This window comes from Pan paniscus, chromosome 4 (genome assembly GCF_029289425.2).
Source record: "Pan paniscus chromosome 4, NHGRI_mPanPan1-v2.0_pri, whole genome shotgun sequence".
Taxonomy (NCBI): domain Eukaryota; kingdom Metazoa; phylum Chordata; class Mammalia; order Primates; family Hominidae; genus Pan; species Pan paniscus.
The window spans coordinates 135,760,414-135,782,330 of NC_073253.2; the positions used below are offsets into that span (position 1 = coordinate 135,760,414).

At 39.1% G+C, this 21,917-nt stretch overlaps 1 protein-coding gene across 28 annotated transcripts in view; it reads left to right on the plus strand.

Annotated features, from left to right (window-relative positions):
* ANKHD1 (ankyrin repeat and KH domain containing 1) overlaps positions 1-21,917 on the plus strand; it is a 145,558-nt gene that overhangs the window by 98,857 nt on the left and 24,784 nt on the right. For all 28 annotated transcript variants that reach the window (XM_014345050.4, XM_063604255.1, XM_003829179.6 and 25 more), the window contains 10 exons: positions 1,870-2,015; positions 2,169-2,280; positions 2,772-2,917; positions 3,883-4,025; positions 4,833-5,046; positions 6,685-6,860; positions 7,067-7,229; positions 9,907-10,002; positions 10,453-10,569; positions 21,126-21,300. In XM_014345050.4, the coding sequence (XP_014200536.1) occupies positions 1,870-2,015; positions 2,169-2,280; positions 2,772-2,917; positions 3,883-4,025; positions 4,833-5,046; positions 6,685-6,860; positions 7,067-7,229; positions 9,907-10,002; positions 10,453-10,569; positions 21,126-21,300 (1,488 nt within the window). The remainder of the gene's footprint in view (positions 1-1,869; positions 2,016-2,168; positions 2,281-2,771; positions 2,918-3,882; positions 4,026-4,832; positions 5,047-6,684; positions 6,861-7,066; positions 7,230-9,906; positions 10,003-10,452; positions 10,570-21,125; positions 21,301-21,917) is intronic.

The window sequence follows — 21,917 nt, forward strand, 5'->3', positions numbered from 1 at the left end:
TATTGCCAAGATGGTTATATATGTTGGTGGGGATGAGCTGGGTAGCTCATGTAGAAATATATCTGGGCATCTTAAACTTTGCTCACTTATTTAAACTAGTAATCTACTAAACTGAGTCATTCACACTTATGAATAGTATCTTTGAATGGGATCTAGTCATATCAAAAATTCTAGAGAGAAAATATTTTCCAACACTTAAAATGCTTACATTTTTCTTTAAGTCCTATGTGTTTTTGACTGACTTTTAATCTGGGTGCAAATGTAAGGTTATTGCCATCACTGATGCTTTGTTGATTTTTTTCTGTATTATTACTGATTATATGTTTTTTTCTGAGTTTTTCCTTTCTTGAGTGAATAATGTTTTTATTTTTCAATACAATGAATAATAGTATTGACAATCCTATAAAATATCTGATAGTTACATCTATTGAGCACCCACCGTTTGCTAAAAACACTGTGTTAAATGCTTTATATACAGTATCTTTTAGACTACTCACAACATCCCTGAGATAGGTCCTGTTTCCCCCCGTGGTCAAACTCCATCTCTTAAGAAACATAAGAAATTTTCAGAGATATAAAATACATAATTTCTTTTAACTCAGTTTTCTTTCTTTTTTTTTTTTTTTTTTGATATGGAGTCTCACTCTGTTGCCCATGCTGGAGTGCAGTGATGCGATCCTAGCTCACTGCAACCTCCACCTCCCAGGTTAAAGCGATTCTCCTGGCTCAGCCTCCCGAGTAGCTGGGCTTACAGGCGCGTTCCACCACTCCCAGCTAACTTTGTGTTTTTAGTAGAGACGGGGTTTTGCCATGGTAGCCAGGCTGGTCCTGAACTCCCAACCCTCCTGACCTGAGGTGATCTGCCCACCTCAGCCTCCCAAAGTGCCAGGATTATAGGCGTGAGCCATCGCTCCTGGACTTAACTCAGTTTTCAAACCACATTTTGAGATCTCAAATAGAACTTCAATGTTCATTTTAAAAATAGTTGGACTTTCAGATACTGATTTTTTAACAAAGTTTCAAAATAAATATTGAATTTAGAAAACACATACTTCCTGCTATTTATGTGAGAAATACTTGAACTTGTCTCCCTCCCCCTCCCCCCCCCCTTTTTTTAGATGGAGTCTAGCTCTGTCACCCAGGCTGGAGGGCAGTGGCGTGATCTCAGCTCACTGCAGCCTCCACCTCCTGGGTTCAAGCAGTTCTTCTTCCTCAGCCTCCCAAGTAGCTGGGATTACAGGCATGTACCACCACACCTGGCTAACTTTCTGTTTTTTTTAGTAGAGATGGGGTTTCACCATGTTGGCCAGGCTGGTCTCAAACTCCTGACCTCAGGTGATTCACCCGCCTCGGCCTCCCAAAGTGCTGGGATTACAGGCGTGGGCCACTGCGCCCAGGCCCCTTTTTTTGAATTGTACATAGGATATTTTTATCTAATTGACTTTTTTACAAACTAAAATCTAGAATTCCTTTTATTTACTTTTATTTTTGGAAATTTTTTTTCCTCCCTGTTGACAATGTAAAAAGCTACTATTTAATGTATGTGCACTAAATATCAGGTGCTATGTTAAGTATTTTATCTGCATTGCCTCACGTGGTCTTTCCAATAACCTTCCAAGTCAGGTACCATTATTTTCCCCATTCTACATATAGGGAAAATTGAAGCTCAGAGAAGTTAAATTACTTGCCCAAGATCAGAAAGTCAGTGTTGGAACTAATATTTAAATGTAGGTCTGTCTGATTCCAAAGCTTGTGATTTTGCTATTACTATATATTACTGCTATGGAAATTTCTGTTTTTGTGTTTTTCTATGTACAAATAACCTTACTCTTTTAAGTGGAATTTAGCAATATGAATATTGTTTTTCAGCTGTGAGTACCAGAGTGCCCACTGGTTCCAACAGTTCTTCTCAGACCACAGAGTGTCTTACACCTGAATCCTGTTCGCAGACTACAAGCAATGTGGCTTCCCAATCGATGCCTCCTGTGTATCCTTCAGTTGACATTGATGCACATGTGAGTAGATTGCTTTATTTAAACTTATTTTGCACATTCTGATCTTCTTTGGAAAGGAAAATTATTCTGCATTTATTGTGAAAAGAAATATTATTTGCTCTTAAATTGATAACTTCTGTTAAAAAAAATTTACTTATTTTTTTCTTCTCCTAGACTGAGAGCAATCATGACACAGCATTAACACTAGCTTGTGCAGGTGGTCATGAAGAACTTGTATCTGTGCTCATTGCACGGGATGCCAAAATTGAACACAGAGACAAAAAAGGTAAATATCAGTCAGAAATAAAATCCAAGTGTAGTTACATCAGAAAATAATTAACTTTTTTATTATTGATAAATAGTTCCTAGACTATCTCAGTGATAAGATGGATAAGCATATTTCAGTTAGGAATATCTGGATTCATTATTCTGCGGAACCAAATAATTCTCAAAACATTCAAAAATTAGACTGTAGATCATTAGTGAAATAGAGCAAGTTGTGGTTGCCTTTGTTAATCCAAAGGTAGTTCATACAGAGGCATCAAAGTTCATTTTAAGTATAAACTTTAATAATTTTTACTGACTTAGTTTTTTAATTAGGTGTTTATGGGTTTTTTGTCACTAACAAATTAGGGTTTAGAGCAGTTTTATGTTAACTCATTATCAGTGTCTGCCCTGAAGGATTTATTTTGCTAAAATACTAGAGAATTGTAAACAGTGGCTTTAAAATAAAATAAAAAACATAAATTTGTTTAAGATTTTCATTTTCTGATTTAGGTTTCACACCACTAATCCTGGCAGCAACAGCAGGGCATGTTGGAGTTGTTGAAATCCTTTTGGATAAAGGTGGAGATATAGAAGCACAGTCTGAACGAACTAAGGATACTCCGCTTTCATTGGCATGTTCTGGTGGACGTCAGGAGGTGTGTTAATGTTAATTTTCATTTTGTAAATATTTTGCTTGTATTTTAAAATATGCATATGATTCGTATTTTAGCTACATGAATAAAATTTGCATGTATTTTGTGAGTTTATTTTTCTGAGGCAGGGTCTTGCTCTGTCTCCCAGGCTAGAGTACAGTGGTGCAATTACAGCTCGCTATAACCTTGAACTCTGGGGCTCAAGCAATCCTCAGCCTCCCAAGTAGCTAGGGCTGTTTTGTAGAGATGGGGTCATGTAATGTTGCCCTGGCCGGTTTCAAACTCCTGGCCTCAAGCAATCCTCTCTCCTAGGCCTCCCAAAGTACAGGGATTATAGTTATGGGCCAGCATGCCTGGCCCTGCACGTATTTTAACATGTTCCGTATACTTTCTGAGGAATGGGTACTTCTGTTAACTTTTATTGGAATGTAAATGCCCTTTTTTTTTGGCGGGGGGTTGTGGAGGGAACAGGAGGGTGGAGATGAGGTCTCATTATGTTGCCCAAGCTGGCCTTGAACTCCTGGCCTCAAGGGATCCTCCTGCCTTGGCCTCCCAAAGTGCTGGGATTATAGGCATGAGCCACCATGCCTGGCCATAAATCCCCTTTTAAAAAATCTGTTTCTTGCCCTTAAAGCCAAATAAAAATTATCTTAATCCTTACATTTATTCGGATTGAATGAATCACAATTCTAACACATATGAAATGCAAATTTATTGCCCAATAAATGGCAAATAGAAAGGGTAACATCTTGTTATTGCAGTATAATTGGGATTTCAAAACTCTGAATTCCTGAAATTGAATCCATTTCTCTAGTGTTGATATTTCAATATTTAGGGTCTAATGAAATGTAATTAAAATATCAGATATTTAGATAAGGAAGTTATAAGTCCTGTTTCTTTGTGTTTCCTTCATTATAAGTTGAGCCCTTGGTGTAAACTCTCTTCTCTATCCATATTTTACTTTGTAGGTGGTAGACTTGCTGCTGGCTCGAGGTGCAAATAAAGAACATAGGAACGTATCTGATTATACACCACTGAGTCTAGCTGCGTCTGGAGGATATGTTAATATCATTAAGATTCTGCTTAATGCTGGGGCAGAAATTAATTCAAGGTATTGCCTGTTCATTTTATTGTTCATGTTTAGTAAGTTACTACTTTGGAGTTAAATGTCTACCTCTTAACGTTTAGACAGATACATTTTAAATTAAGATAGTACTAAAGTTGCAAAGCCAACGATTATACCTATAATGTGTTTGTTTATAAGTAATCTCAGCTTATTTCAGTAATGTGGCTGCTTATAAAGAGGTCTCATTTCAAAAAGTATTTTGTTCTATGGCCTACCACCCTAAACGTGCCCAATCTCCTCTGATCTCAGAAACAGTATTTTGTTATATATAGTTGGAAATTTATAATCCCTAAATAGGAATTACATTTTATTTTTTAAGTTATTTATTTTTTGAGATGGAATTTCGCTCTTGTTGCCCAGGCTGGAATGCAATGGCGCGATCTTGGCTTACCGCGAACTCTGCCTCCGGGGTTCAAGCGATTCTTATGCCTCAGCCTCCCAGGTAGCTGGGATTACAGGCATGTGCCACCACACCCAGCTAATTTTGTATTTTTAGTAGAGATGGGGTTTCTCCATGTTGGTCAGGCTGGTCTCAAACTCCCGACCTCAGGTGATCTGCCCTCCTTGGCCTCCCAAAGTGCTGGGATTACAGGCATGAGCCACCATGTCCGGCCGGAAATTATGTTTTAAATTGTGACATTTTCTTATTCTTTATTATTGGTCAAAACAAGTAAAATCTATTCATTGATGTTAGAAACCTCTCTTTTTAGTGAAACCTTTTCATCTTTAATGCTTTTCTAAAATAATAGGCAACATATTATTTTAATTTTCTAAGCACGTTTCCCCCTTTAGGACTGGGAGTAAACTAGGTATTTCTCCCCTGATGTTGGCTGCAATGAATGGACATGTTCCTGCAGTAAAATTGCTGCTCGATATGGGTTCAGACATTAATGCCCAGATAGAGACCAATCGGAACACGGCTCTCACCCTGGCCTGTTTCCAGGGCCGAGCAGAAGTAGTGAGTTTGCTTCTGGACCGAAAAGCCAATGTTGAACATAGGGCAAAGGTAAGCATTTTTTACTTGTCAACTATTTCAGATACATTTCTGTAGAAAGAACATGGCATTTTAATGCAAATTGAATATAATATTTTAAATTATCATAAATTAAAACTGATACCAATGCAGAGTTGAGGGATTATGCTGTATAGTAGTGAGTGACATACTGTCACCATCATGACTTTTATTAAGGACAATGAAGAAAACAGAATTAGTACTTTTCCCAACCTCAGCCTTGAGTAGCTTTCTATTAATACTGCAGCTTACAACTTTTGAATGTAGTAAGATTATTTTGTATTAACTCTTACACTGTAGACTTTTAAAGAACTCCTTTAATGAGTCATGTGCTTATCATTGTAAAAATCCCAAGCAAAAATTTAATTCACAAGTTATAAAATTAGGGCAGCTAACATCTAATTTGACCATGGCAGATTTTGACAGTTTCATGACTATTTGGTATTAAGAAAATAGGAGTTAGTGGAGGCTGGGCGCGGTGGCTCACTCCTGTAATCCCAGGACTTTGGGAGGCCTAGGCAGGTGGATCACATGAGGTCAGGAGTTTGAGACCAGCCTGACCAATATGGTGAAACCCCCGTCTCTACTAAAAATACAAAAAATTAGCTGGACGTGGTGGCAGGCGCCTTTAATCCCAGCTACTCAGGAGGCTGAGGCAGAAGAATCACCGGAACTTGGGAGGTGGAGGTTGCACTGAGCAGAGATCACGCCATTGCACTCCAGCCCGTGCAACAAGAGAGAAACTCCGTCCCACCCCCTGCCCCCACAAAAAAGAAAGAATAAAGGAGAAAAGTCATAAGATAATCTCCATAGATGCAGGAAACACACACAAAGAAAAGAAAATAGGAGTTAGTATGTCATTGGCTTGAATTTCTTTGCTTAGAACTGCAAGGTTCTTAGAACTCTGGAAAGACGTAGGTTGGGTAGAATTTTTAATAATTAGTCAACAGAGAATCTAGTGCTCATTTGAAATTGGAAAGATTTGACTGGAAATCTCGTACTTTTTCCCTGAAATTCCTTTTACTTCTTAAAGTTTAGCGCAACATTTACATCCTTTTAATCTAAGTAATGAGGAAGTGTAGTTTTTCCTTGGCTTTTTACCACACAAAGAGAAATGAGTCTTTCCTGTCATTCAATTTGTCTTTTTCTATTACAAGTATTCATTGTGTGCCACTCATCCATTAAAAGTCCTAGAGAAATCTGTGTTATTTTGGATAGTACCAGTAGGAAATGTCCTTTGAAAAAATGTTGGAGACTAATGTACCAAAGGCACATATGCAAAAAATTTATAAAGTGATTTTAATCTACTTATTTTTAATATCTCTATTCATTATGCAAAGAAATTATCTGAGTAAATTCATAAAAGTATAGAAGTTACAGAATTGTTTTTAGCATGAGATAACATGTTTTAAGTTCATTCTAGCATGTCTGAATCTAACAATTTCTACTGCTGTTTAGTAAAATTCAAGGCAAAATATTGCTTAGCTCTTTTATGAGAGCTAATCAGAACTAGAATTGTCTTAAAAGTTAATTGCTTCAGTTTTTTAAAGAAATTATGTAGCTTAGTTTTGGTCTATGGAATAGTTAAAAAAAGAAATCTAACTTAGTTGCATAATTTATTGGTTTAAACAGACTGGTCTTACCCCCTTGATGGAAGCAGCTTCTGGAGGGTATGCAGAGGTTGGAAGAGTTCTTCTTGATAAAGGAGCAGATGTTAATGCTCCCCCTGTGCCTTCCTCAAGAGATACTGCTTTAACAATAGCAGCAGACAAAGGTCACTACAAATTTTGTGAACTCCTGATTCATAGGTGAGTACTTTTCTATTATATGTAGAACTTCTCATGGTCATTTTCACTTTTCAGAGCTTTTAAAGTTAATAACATTGTTTTACTTTATTGATATTGTTAAGAAAAGATTATTTGCAAGTTACTTTGTAAAAGAAGAAGATAGAGAAAACTAGAAAAAGCCAGCCTCTTCTTACAGGAAACAAACTATTAATATGCCTTGTTTACAGGGGAGCCCACATTGATGTTCGTAACAAAAAGGGAAATACGCCACTTTGGCTGGCATCCAATGGAGGTCATTTTGATGTTGTGCAGTTGCTAGTGCAAGCAGGTGCTGATGTAGATGCAGCAGATAACCGGAAAATCACACCTCTTATGTCAGCATTTCGCAAGGTAATTTGATATGGGGGAAGAAAGGTCAATTTTAAGCCAATTCTAAGTTAAAACCATGTGAGAAAGATAAGTTTATCTTGGAGAATTGAGTATATTTCCATAGAAAAATCACTGCTATATTTCCATTCTTTTTTTTTTTTTTTTTTTTTTGAGACGGAGTCTTACTCTGTCACATAGGCTAGAATGCAGTGGCATGATCGCGGCTCACTGCAACCTCTGCCTCCCAGGTTCAAGCGATTCTCCTGCCTCAGCCTCTTGAGTAGCTGGGATTACAGGCATGCGTCACCACACCCGGCTAATTTTTGTATTTTTAGTAGAGATGGGGTGTCACCACGTTGGTCAGGCTGGTCTCAAACTCCTGACTTTGTGATCTGCCCGCCTCAGCCTCCCAAAGTGCTGGGATTACAGGCTCCCGACCTTATCTTTCCATTCTTTTGTGGCCAAATCTAAGAGCTATGTGGTAGTTCACTATAAGCAACTTGGTTGTTAAATCACTTGGTGTCTTGACTATTTGTGATATATTGTTCATGAAACAGAAGATTTAAGAAAAACTATTATATGCAGATGGATTTTTTTGTGCCTAAAGAGGAACAAAAAGGAGTAGACTTTCATAAAAACTTACTGTATCTTCTGTGTGCGTGTGTGTGTGTGTGTGTGTGTGTGTGTGTGTGTGTGTGTATGTGTATGAAACGGTCTCAGTCTGTCAACCAGGCTGGAGTGCAGTGGCATGATCATAGCTCACTATAGCCTCAACCTCCCAGGCTCAAGTGATCCTCCCGCCTCAGCCTCCTGAGTAGCTGGGACCACAGGTGTCACTACCATGCTCAGATTTTTTTTATTTTTACTTTTTGTAGAGACGAGGTCTTGCTATGTTGCCCAGGCTGGTCTTAAACTCCTGGGCTCAGCGATTCTCCCACCTCTGCCTGCCAAAGTGCTGAGATATGGGCGTGAGCCATGCCTCTCATATATATTAAAGTTCATGCCCGGCCTCTCATATATATTAAAGTTCACTTATCTGCTGTATTTTTAAAAGCCTTCCCATTGGTATAGCTTCCCAAACTATAAACTACTTAGTAGGGCATGTAAAGACCTGCATAATAAGCTTCATGTCAACCTCCCCAGACAAATCATTTATGCTACTATCCCCTTTTGCTCACTATGTTTTCTAGTTACTGGCCTAGAATGCACTAAATTTTCAACTGCCTCAGGGCCTTTGCTCACTGGTTTTCTTTTCCTGAAATGTTTTCCCTTGCTGTTCACCTAGCTCACCTCTCTACTCATCTGTTAGCTCCAATTTTACATGTCAGTTCTCAAAGAGTATTTCCCTAACACCAAATCTGAAAAAGGTCCCTCTGTTTCTCTTTTATAGTTGAGTTTTGATTTTCCTTATCCCAATTTGTAATTATATCTTCAAACATGTACTTACCATTTTAATGCCTGTCTCGCCAACTAGACTGGTAGGTCCATGAGGACAAGAGTCATGACCATCTTTTTCAGCACTGTTTATATACCCAGTTGTTTAGCAAAGTGCAATTTACATATAGTGAAATGCATGAATCTTAAGGTACGTGGTTTAGTTTTGATAAACGTATACATACATACATGTAACCCATACCCCATAAACATATAAATTATTTCTGTAACCCTAGAAGGTTCCCTCTTGCCCACTTTTAGTCACTTCCCTGCCCCAGAGGCAAGCATTTCTCTGATTTGTATCTCCATCACACTAATTCTTAAGGATGTTTTAGAACCTTGGTAGGAAGGGAAACTATGCAAGCTTGGTTACATTAAAATAGATATGCTGGCCGGGTGCGGTGGCTCACGCCCATAATCCCAGCACTTTGAGAGGCCGAGTCAGGTGGATCACCTGAGGTCAGGAGTTCAAGACCAGCCTGGCCAACATGGTAAATCCCCGTCTCTACTAAAAATACAAAAATTAGCCAGGCGTGATGGTAGGCGCCTGTAATCTCAGCTACTCCAGAGGCTGAGGCAGGAGAGTTGCTAGAACCCGGGAGGCGGAGGTTGCAGTGAGACAAGAGCGTGCCATGGCACTCCAGCCGGGGCAACAACAGCGAGACTCCCATCTCAAAAAAAAAAAAAAAAAAAAGATATGCTTAGAATTGATTACAGATCTTTCAACCCTTGATAATGGCATTTAGAAAGTGTTTTATTTAGATTCAAGTCCTAAGGCTCAGAAAGTTGTGATAGTCCACCTTGTTTAGTTAGTGAAGTAGAGGCAAAGTAAGACTTTGAAATTTTAAAAAAAATTATTTATTTTAGGACTCATTTCCCTTTTACACTGAGTTTCATTTTACATCACCAATGTTTGTTTAATAGATTTATTCTAGGAGATACTGTTTTTCTACAAAAGCTTTTTCTACTTTCAGTGGGATTAAATTCAGGAGAAATGTCTAGTCCACCGTCGATTCCTGAGCATACATTCTTGTCTTTTATGCTTTTCTTTTTATAAGCTGAACGCTGATCTTATTTTTATAATTTTAATTTTAAGCTTAATATTCTATTTGGAAGTATTTGCCTTTTTATTCTTAAATTGGTAGGCATATATGCAAAATCAAGGGATTCCTTTGTAATTCTTTTGTTTTACTTTCTTTTATTCTTAAGAATAATAATTTTTCTTTTCATGCTACCTTGTCTAAGATTGTTGTACTTCTTATAGGGTCATGTAAAAGTTGTTCAATATTTGGTAAAGGAAGTAAATCAGTTCCCTTCTGATATAGAATGCATGAGATACATAGCAACAATTACAGATAAGGTAAGTTTAATATGCTACTGAAGCACATTTTTGTTCTTTGTGGAATGATATGCCAAAGTGTGCAGTTAGGAACTTGTTCTTTTTATATTCTGAAAGGTTGGTCACCTGATCTCTTTATGCTTTTGTTTCTCCATTTGCAAAATAGAGGGGTATAATACTTTTGATAAACTATTTTGAGATTTCTACTGTGGACCATAGTCACAGTGACTACACTAAGGTACTAAACCACTAGCCTAATGAGAAGGCTTCCTAAGGACATGCAGGTTTTTAGGGAAATGGTGTCTTATTTTTGTGAAAGATTGATACGTGACTGGACTCAAAGGATAACTTAATTTGGTTTAGTGACTTTTCAGTTTGAGCTTTAACCTCTGGACTTTAATGTGCTCATCAGCTTAAGTTTTATTTGGCCTCTTTCATTATATATTTACATAATTCTATTTCCTGCTGTAGGAACTGTTGAAAAAATGTCATCAATGTGTCGAAACCATTGTGAAGGCTAAAGACCAGCAAGCTGCAGAAGCAAATAAGAATGCGAGTATTCTTTTAAAGGAACTTGATCTGGAAAAGGTGAGTGGGAAAAATAATTTTCCTTTTTAGAAATTATTGAGGGTGGGGGCCGGGCACGGTGGCTCACGCCTATAATCCCAGCACTTCGGGAGGCCAAGGCGGGTGGATTACCTGAGGTCAGGAGTTCAAGACCAGCCTTGCTAACAAGGTGAAATCCTGTCTCTACTGAAAATACAAAAATTAGCCAGGCGTGGTGGCACACCCCTGTAATCCCAGCTACTCGGGAGGCTGAGGCAGGAGAATTGCTTGAGCCCGGGAGGCAGAGGTTGCAGTGAGTCGAGATCGTGCCACTGCACTCCAGCCTGGCTGACAGAGCGAGACTGTCTCAAAAAAAAAAAAAAAAGAAAGAAATTATTGAGGGTGGGCGTGGTGGCTCACACCTGTAATCCCAGCACTTTGGGAGGCTGAGCCTAGGAGTTTGAGATCAGTTTGGTCAACATAGAGAGGATGGCCTGAGCCCAGGAGGCAGAGGTTGCAGTGAGCTGTGATTGTGCCACTGCACTCTAGCCTGGGTGACAGAGTGAGACCCCATCTCTACAAAAAAAAATTTAAAAAACAGTTGGGCATGGTGGTACATGCCTGCAATCCTAGCTATTCAGGAGGCTGAAGTGGAAGGATCACTTGAGTCCAGGAGGTCGAGGCTCCAGTGAGCCATAATTACACACTGCAGTCCAGCCTAGGCAACAGATCGAGACTCTCTCTCTATTTAAAAAAAAAAAAAGGAATTGCCAGATGTCATGGCTCATGCCTGTAATCCCAGCACTTTGGGAGGCTGAGGAGGGTGGACTGCTTGAGCCCCAGAGTTTGAGACCAGCCTGGGCAACATGGCAAAACCCCATCTCTACAAAAAACAAAAAATCAGCCAGGCATGGTGGCAGGTGCCTGTAGTCCCAGCAACTTGGGAGGGTGAGGTGGGAGGATGGCCTGAGCCCAGGAGGCAGAGGTTGCAGTGACCTGTGATTGTGCTACTGCACTCTAGCCTGGGTGACAGAGTGAGACCCCATCTCAGACAAAAAAAATCTGCTAGAATAAACTTGTCGCCTATATGTGACCAATATTCTTAACAATATATGATTCAAAGGAAATAGGTAATAGATTCTTGAACCACCATCAATTTTTTATTCTGACCTGTCATTCAAAAAAATATATTTTGAGCCCAAATATAAGGGAAGGACTAGATTTTGAGCAAGATCCCAATTTACGGCTGGGTGCGGTAGCTCACACCTGTAATCCCAGCATTTTGGGAGGCCTAGGCTAGAGGATGGCTTGAGCTCAGGAGTTCGAGACCAGGCTGGGCAACCTAGTGAGACCTTGCCTCTACTAAAAGTTTAAAAAATTCACCGGGCATGGTGGTGCACACCTGTAGTCCCAGCTACTCAGGAGGCTGAGGCGAGAGGATCTCTTGGGCCTGGGAGGTTGAGGCTGCAATGAGCTATGATTATGCCACTGCACTCCAGCCTGGGTGACAGAGCAAGACCCTGTCTCAAAAAAAAAAAAGGTCCTGTCTGGGCGCAGTAGCTCATGCCTGTAATCCCAGCACTTTGGGAGGCCGAGGCAGGTGGATCACCTGAGGTTAAGAGTTTGAGACCAGCCTGGCCGACATGGAGAAACCCCATCTCTGATAAAAATACAAATATTAGCTGGGTGTGGTAGCGCATGCCTGTAGCCCCAGCTACTTAGGAGGCTGAGGCAGGAGAATTGTTTGAACCCAGGAGGCAGAAGTTGCAGTGAGCTGAGATCATGCCACTACACTCTAGCCTGGGTGACAGAGCTAGATTCTGTCCCCCCCCCCAAAAAAAGATCCCATTTTACCAAATGACATCATTACTGCCTAAGTGGTTTTAACATTGGTCTGTGAAGAAATTTAGTAAAGCATTGGAAATCATTTGTTTATTGTTAAGATCTGGGTTACAAGTGGTTTATTAGATTCCCAATTAAAGACTATCCAGAAAAAAGACGGGAGGAGCCAAGATGGCCGAATAGGAGCAGCTCCGGTCTACAGCTCCCAGCGTGAGCGACGCAGAAGACGGGTGAATTCTGCATTTCCATCTGAGCTTTGAAGAGAGCAGTGGTTCTCCCAGCACGCAGCTGGAGATCTGAGAACGGGCAGACTGCCTCCTCAAGTGGGTCCCTGACCCCTGACCCCTGAGCAGCCTAACTGGGGGGCACCCCCCAGCAGGGGCAGACTGACACCTCACACGGCCGGGTACTTCAACAGACCTGCAGCTGAGGGTCCTGTCTGTTAGAAGGAAAACTAACAAACAGAAAGGACATCCACACCAAAAACCCAACTGTACATCACCATCATCAAAGACCAAAAGTAGATAAAACCACAAAGATGGGGAAAAAACAGAGCACAAAAACTGGAAACTCTAAAAAGCAGAGCACCTCTCCTCCAAAGGAACACAGTTCCTCACCAGCAACGGAACAAAGCTGGACGGAGAATGACTTTGACGAGCTGAGAGAAGAAGGCCTCAGACGATCAAATTACTCTGAGCTACGGGAGGAAATTCAAACCAAAGGCAAAGAAGTTGAAAACTTTGAAAAAAATTTAGAAGATTGTATAACTAGAATAACCAATACAGAGAAGTGCTTAAAGGAGCTGATGGAGCTGAAAACCAAGGCTCGAGAACTACGTGAAGAATGCAGAAGCCTCAGGAGCCGATGCGATCAACTGGAAGAAAGGGTATCAGCGATGGAAGATGAAATGAATGAAATGAAGCGAGAAGGGAAGTTTAGACAAAAAAGAATAAAAAGAAACGAGCAAAGCCTCCAAGAAATATGGGACTATGTGAAAAGACCAAATCTACGTCTGATTGGTGTACCTGAAAGTGACGGGGAGAATGGAACCAAGTTGGAAAACACTCTGCAGGTTATTATCCAGGAGAACTTCCCCAATCTAGCAAGGCAGGCCAACATTCCGATTCAGGAAATACAGAGAATGCCACAAAGTTACTCCTCGAGAAGAGCGACTCCAAGACACATAATTGTCAGATTCACCAAAGTTGAAATGAAGGAAAAAATGTTAAGGGCAGCCAGAGAGAAAGGTCGGGTTACCCTCAAAGGGAAGCCCATCAGACTAACAGCAGATCTCTCGGCAGAAACTCTACAAGCCAGAAGAGAGTGGGGGCCAATATTCAACATTCTTAATGAAATTCAGAATTTCATATCCAGCCAAACTAAGCTTCGTAAGTGAAGGAGAAATAAAATACTTTACAGAGAAGCAAATGCTGAGAGATTTTGTCACCACCAGGCCTGCCCTAAAAGAGCTCCTGAAGGAAGCGCTAAACATGGAAAGGAACAACTGGTACCAGCCGCTGCAAAATCATGCCAAAATGTAAAGACCATCGAGACTAGGAAGAAACTGCATCAACTGACGAGCAAAATAACCAGCTAACATCATAATGACAGGATCAAATTCACACATAACAATATTAACTTTAAATGTAAACGGATTAAATGCTCCAATTAAAAGACACAGACTGGCAAATTGGATAAAGAGTCAAGACCCATCAGTGTGCTGTATTCAGGAAACCCATCTCACTTGCAGAGACACACATAGGCTCAAAATAAAAGGATGGAGTAAGACCTACCAAGCAAATGGAAAACAAAAAAAGGCAGGGGTTGCAATCCTAGCCTCTGATAAAACAGGCTTTAAACCAACAAAGATCAAAAGAGACAAAGAAGGCCATTACATAATGGTAAAGGGATCAATTCAGCAAGAAGAGCTAACTATCCTAAATATATATGCACCCAATACAGGAGCACCCAGATTCATAAAGCAAGTCCTGAGTGACCTACAAAGAGACTTAGACTCCCACACATTAATAATGGGAGACTTTAACACCCCACTGTCAACATTAGACACATCAACGAGACAGAAAGTCAGCAAGGATACCCAGGAATTGAACTCAGCTCTGCACCAAGCAGACCTAATAGACATCTACAGAACCCTCCACCCCAAATCAACAGCATATATATTTTTTTCAGCACCACACCACACCCATTCCAAAATTGACCACATACTTGGAAGTAAAGCTCTCCTCAGCAAATGTAAAAGAACAGAAATTATAACAAACTATCTCTCAGACCACAGTGCAATCAAACTAGAACTCAGGATTAAGAATCTCACTCAAAACCGCTCAACTACATGGAAACTGAACAACCTGCTCCTGAATGACTACTGGGTACATAACGAAATGAAGGCAGAAATAAAGATGTTCTTTGAAACCAACGAGAACAAGGACACAACATACCAGAATCTCTGGGACGCATTCAAAGCAGTGTGTAGAGGGAAATTCATAGCACTAAATTTCCACAAGAGAAAGCAGGAAAGATCCAAAATTGACACCCTAACATCACAATTAAAAGAACTAGAAAAGCAAGAGCAAACACATTCAAAAGCTAGCAGAAGGCAAGAAATAACTAAAATCAGAGCAGAACTGAAGGAAATAGAGACACAAAAAAACCCTTCAAAAAATTAATGAATCCAGGAGCTGGTTTTTTGAAAGGATCAACAAAATTGATAGACCACTAGCAAGACTAATAAAGAAAAAAAGAGAGAAGAATCAAATAGACGCAATAAAAAATGATAAAGGGGATCTCACCACTGATCCCACAGAAATACAAACTACCATCAGAGAATACTACAAACACCTCTACGCAAATAAACTAGAAATCTAGAAGAAATAGATAAATTCCTCGACACATACACTCTCCCAAGACTAAACCAGGAAGAAGTTGAATCTCTGAATAGACCAAGAACAGGAGCTGAAATTGTGGCAATAAGCAATAGCTTACCAACCAAAAAGAGTCCAGGACCAGATGGATTCACAGCCGAATTCTACCAGGGGTACAAGGAGGAACTGGTACCATTCCTTCTGAAACTATTCCAATCAATAGAAAAAGAGGGAATCCTCCCTAACTCATTTTATGAGGCCAGCATCATCCTGATACCAAAGCCGGGCAGAGACACAACCAAAAAAGAGAATTTTAGACCAATATCCTTGATGAACATTGATGCAAAAATCCTCAATAAAATACTGGCAAACCGAATCCAGCAGCACATCAAAAAGCTTATCCACCATGATCAAGTGGGCTTCATCTCTGGGATGCAAGGCTGGTTCAATATACGCAAATCAATAAAAGTAATCCAGCATATAAACAGAACCAAAGACAAAACCACATGATTATCTCAATAGATGCAGAAAAGGCCTTTGACAAAATTCAACAACGCTTCATGCTAAAAACTCAATAAATTAGGTATTGATGGGACGTATCTCAAAATAAGAGCTATCTATGACAACCCCACAGCCAATATCATACTGAATGGGCAAAAACTGGAAGCATTCCCTTTGAAAACTGGCACAAGACAGGGATGCCCTCTCTCACCACTCTTATTCAACATAGAGTTAGAAGTTCTGGCCAGGGCAATTAGGCAGGAGAAGGAAATAAAGGGTATTCAATTAGGAAAAGAGGAAGTCAAATTGTCCCTGTTTGCAGACGACATGATTGTATATCTAGAAAACCCCATTGTCTCAGCCCAAAATCTCCTTAAGCTGATAAGCACCTTCAGCAAAGTTTCAGGATACAAAATCAATGTACAAAAATCACAAGCATTCTTATACACCAACAACAGAGAGCCAAATCATGAGTGAACTCCCATTCACAATTGCTTCAAAGAGAATAAAATACCTAGGAATCCAACTTACAAGGGATGTGAAGGACCTCTTCAAGGAGAACTACAAACCACTGCTCAATGAAATAAAAGAGGATACAAACAAATGGAAGAACATTCCATGCTCATGGGTAGGAAGAATCAGTATCGTGAAAATGGCCATACTGCCCAAGGTAATTTACAGATTCAATGCCATCCCCATCAAGCTACCAATGACTTTCTTCACAGAATTGGAAAAAACTACTTTAAAGTTCATATGGAACCAAAAAAGAGCCCACATTGCCAAGTCAATCCTAAGCCAAAAGAACAAAGCTGGAGGCATCACACTACCTGACTTCAAACTATACTACAAGGCTACAGTAACCAAACAGCATGGTACTGGTACCAAAACAGAGATATAGATCAATGGAACAGAACAGAGCCCTCAGAAATAACGCCGCATGTCTACAACTATCTGATCTTTGACAAACCTGAGAAAAACAAGCAATGGGGAAAGGATTCCCTATTTAATAAATGGTGCTGGGAAAACTGGCTAGCCATATGTAGAAAGCTGAAACTGGATCCCTTCCTTACACCTTATATAAAAGTCAATTCAAGATGGATTAAAGACTTAAACGTTAGACCTAAAACCATAAAAACCCTAGAAGAAAACCTAGGCATTACCATTCAGGACATAGGCATGGGCAAGGACTTCATGTCTAAAACACCAAAAGCAATGGCAACAAAAGCCAAAATTGACAAATGGGATCTAATTAAACTAAAGAGCTTCTGCACAGCAAAAGAAACTACCATCAGAGTGAACAGGCAACCTACAAAATGGGAGAAAATTTTCGCAACCTACTCATCTGACAAAGGGCTAATATCCAGAATCTACAATGAACTCAAACAAATTTACAAGAAAAAAACAAACAACCCCATCAAAAAGTGGGCAAAGGACATGAACAGACACTTCTCAAAAGAAGACATTTATGCAGCCAAAAAACACATGAAAAAATGCTCACCATCACTGGCCATCAGAGAAACGCAAATCAAAACCACAATGAGATACCATCTCACACCAGTTAGAATGGCGATCATTAAAAAGTCAGGAAACAACAGGTGCTGGAGAGGATGTGGAGAAATAGGAACACTTTTACACTGTTGGTGGGACTCTAAACTAGTTCAACCATTGTGGAAGTCAGTGTGGCGATTCCTCAGGGATCTAGAACTAGAAATACCATTTGACTCAGCAATCCCATTACTGGGTATATACCCAAAGGACTATAAATCATGCTACTATAAAGACACATGCACACGTATGTTTATTGCGGCATTATTCACAATAGCAAAGACTTGGAACCAACCCAAATGTCCAACAATGATAGACTGGATTAAGAAAATGTGGCACATATACACCATGGAATACTATGCAGCCATAAAAAATGATGAGTTCATGTCCTTTGTGGGGACATGGATAAAATTGGAAATCATCATTCTCAGTAAACTATTGCAAGAACAAAAAACCAAACACCGCATATTCTCACTCATAGGTGGGAATTGAACAATTAGAACACATGGACACAGGAGGGGGAACATCACACTCTGGGGACTGTTGTGGGGTTGGGGGAGGGGGGAGGGATAGCATTGGGAGATATACCCAATGCTAGATGACGAGTTAGTGGGTGCAGTGCACCAGCATGGCACATGTATACATATGTAACTAACTGCACATTGTGCACATGTACCCTAAAACTTAAAGTATAAAAAAAAAAAAAGACTATCCAGTATCCTAGGATGTGTGTTGTAATGGAAAAATTAAAACAAACAAACTAAAATATTGCCTTTCTGAGGCTCAGTCTGCTTACCTGGAAAATGAGAGTGTTGATACTGAGTTTGGAAATTATATTAAAAGAAAAAACGTCATGATCAAGTAGAGTTATTCTAGGAATGCAAGAGATAGCTTAACATAAAAATATTTTGTTGATAATTAAAGGAAGAGAAAAAGTATGATTATTGAGAGATGCTAAAATTTTGACAGCAAATTTTGGTTTAAAAAAACTTCGTAAGCTAAAGAGAGAAGAAAAGTTTGCTTACAATCATTGAGGAGAAAAAAAGATAACTTATCCATAATAAAAAATGATCATGTGAATAGGCAATTCACAGAAAAAGAAATACAGGCTGGGCCCGTGTGGTGGCTCATGCCTGTAATCCCAGCACTTTGGGAGGCTGAGGCAGGAGGATCACTTGAGACCAGCAGTTCAAGACCAGCCTGGGCAACATAGTGGGACCCTGTCTCTACTTAAAAAAATAAATTAAAATAAATTCTATAAATAGGAAAGAATCATTTTTGTAATAGCTTCTTGTCAGGATTTTTTCAGTGAAATTTATCAGTCTTTTGTAAAGATCATGATAGCTGCATTTTAGGCACATAAATAGATGCCACATAAATGTTTTTTTAAAATAGCATTAGTGAAATTCACTCCACAAGCCATACAATTTACCCATGTAAAGTTACATAATTCACAGTTGGGCACAGTGGCTCATGCCTGTAATCCTAGCACTTTTGGAGGCTGAAGTGGGCAGATCACCTGAGGTCAGGAGTTCGAGACCAGCCTGGCTAACATGGTAAAACCCCTTCTCTACTAAAAGTACAAAAATTAGTCAGGCATGGTGGCACACGCCTGTAATCCCAGCTACCTGGGAGGCTGAGGCAGGAGAATTGCAGGAACCCGACAGGCAGAGGCTGCAGTAAGCCAACATCATGCCACTGCACTCCAGCCTGGGTGACAGAGCGAGACTCTGTCTCAAAATAAAATAAATAAAGTTACGTAATTCAGCGGTGTTTAGTATATTCACAGAATTGTACATTTATCAGTACAATTTTGGAACATTATGACTGTCATAAAAAGAAACCCTGCACTCCATAGCTATCATATTCCCATTCCCCCGCTGCAATCCCTGTGTCCTAGGTAACTGCTAATCTACTTTCTGTCTCTATAGATTTGTCAATTATGGACTTTTCACATAAATGAAATCATACAATATTTGGTCTTTTGTGACTGGCTTTTTCACTTAGTGAAATGTTTTCAAAATTCATCCATGTTATAGCCAAAATCAGTACTTTATTTCTTTTTATTGCCAAATACAAAAACAATTCTATTCTGTAGACAGACCACATTTTGTTTATCTGTTTATCAGTTAATGGTCATTGGGTTGCTTCCACTTCTTGGCAATTATAAATAATGCTCAATGATTGTAAGCAACCTTTTCTTCTCTCTTTAGCTTACTACGTTTTTTTAAACTAAAATTTGCTATCAAAATTTTAGCATCTCTCAGTAATCATACTTTTTCTCTTTAATTATCAACAAAATATTTTCATGTTAAGCTATCTCTTGCATTCCTAGAATAACTCTACTTGATCATGATGTTTTTTTCTTTTAATAATGCAATTATAAATAAGTATACAGTTTTTGTATGAAAATGTTTTTATTTCTCTGGAGCATGTACCTATGGATGGAATTACTAAATCATATGCTAGTTCTGTGTTTAACTATTTGAAGGATTGAAGGAGTGCCAGATTGTTTTCCAAAGTGGCTGTACCATTTTACATTCCTACCTGCAGTGTATGAAGGTTTCAATTTCTCCACATCCTCACCAATATTATTATCTGTCTTTCTGATTGTAGCCATCCTAGTGGGTGTGAAGTGGATATCTTGTGACTTGGATTTGATTTTCCCTGATGGCTAATGATATTGAACATGTATCTTTCTCTGTGCTTATTGGTCATTTGTATATTTTCTTTGGAGAAATGTCTATTCAGATCCTTTTTCTATTTTTAAAAAATAGCTTTATTGAGGTATATTTGACAAATAAAAATTTGTGTATATTTAAAATGTATAACTTGGTTTTTTTTTAATTAATTTTTTTCTTTTTCCTTTTTTTTTTTTTTTTAAGAGACAGGGTTTTACTCTGTTGCCAAGGCTGAGTGCAGTGGCATGATTATAGCTCACTAGAGCCTCAAACTCCTGGGCACATGCAATCCTCCTGCCTCCCAAGTAACTGGGACTACAGGCATAGGTCACCATGCCTGGCTAATTTTCTTATTTTTTTACAGAGATGGGATCTTGCTATATTGCCCAGGCTGGTCTCAAGCTCCTGGGCTCAAACTCCTGGGCACAAGCAATCTTTCCTCCTCAGTCTCCCAAAGTGCTTGTATTACAGGCGTGAGCCACCATGCCCAGCCTGCATATAACTTGATGTTTTCATAATCTGTTTTTTAAATGGACTGTCTTTTCATTTGTGAGTTGTAAGATTTTTTTATATATTATAGATACAAGTCCCTTACCAGTTGTATGATTTGCAAAAATATTTTTCCCATTTTATAGGTTGACTGTTTACTTTTTTTTTTTTTTTTTGAGACAGTCTCACTCTGTCACCCAGGCTGGAGTGCGGTGCCATGATCTCGGCTCATTGCAACCTCTGCCTCCCAGGTTCAAGTGATTGTCCTGCCTCAGCCTCTCGAGTAGCTGAGACTGCAAGTCCGTGCCACCACACCCAGCTAATTTTTGTATTTTTAGTAGAGATGAGGTTTCGCCATGTTGGCTACATTAGTCTTGAACTCCTGACCTCAGGTGATCCACCGACCTCGGCCTTTCAAAGTGCTGGGATTACAGGTGTGAGCCACCACACCCAGCTGATTTTTTACTTTCTTGATGATTCCTTTGAAGTACAAAAGTTTTTAATTTTGATGGTGTCCAGTTTATTTTTTCTTGTTGGCATTTATAAATGTGTTTTGAGAGTAACATCCATGGAAATCCCTGTGTATCATAAAAATATCATTTCATTCTTTATTTTACATTACTGCCTTATTGGTAAAATTATATACCTGCTTTATTTCCAGTCAAGAGAAGAGAGCAGAAAGCAGGCTCTTGCTGCTAAAAGAGAAAAAAGAAAAGAAAAGAGAAAAAAGAAAAAAGAGGAACAGAAAAGGAAACAGGAAGAAGATGAAGAAAACAAACCTAAGGAGAATTTGGAACTACCAGAGGATGAAGATGAAGAGGAGAATGATGAAGATGGTGAGAAACAAACCATCTGAATTAACGATAAAATTCTCCTTTGTTTATCAACTTCATTTTGAGTGCTCTTTGCTCTAGTTAACTCTAATTAAACATTTGATTACTTTATTAATCTGAAATGGACAATGACTTTTATAGTAAATATTTGTAAGTGTTTTGCATTGTAAATTAATGCAGAGAAACAAGAGGGAAAACAAGCGCATAATTTGAATAAATTCAGTTGTAATTTAAGTCACCTTGTAAAACACTGCATATATACTAAAAGCAATACAGTAAGAAGTTTGCCACCTTTTTTTGAGATTCTTCTCTAACTCTTCCTCTCCTGATTAGAAGTAAAGTTTCTCAGTTTACTTTTAGCTGAGATTCAGGCTCAAGGATATAGAGGCCTGAAATGTCAGTAGAGATGGGTTTAGTACTCTCAAAGAGTTATTTATTGTACTGTCTGGCAGTGCTTGTAGTAGGCAAATAATTTTGTTCTACTTGGATTCTAATTCTAAAATACTATTTGAAACATGTCCTAAATTCAAACTATATTGTGGTTTGGGTTCATGAGACTAGAATTAAGAATATTAAGAATATTGGGCCGGGTGCAATGGCTCACACCTGTAATCCCAGCA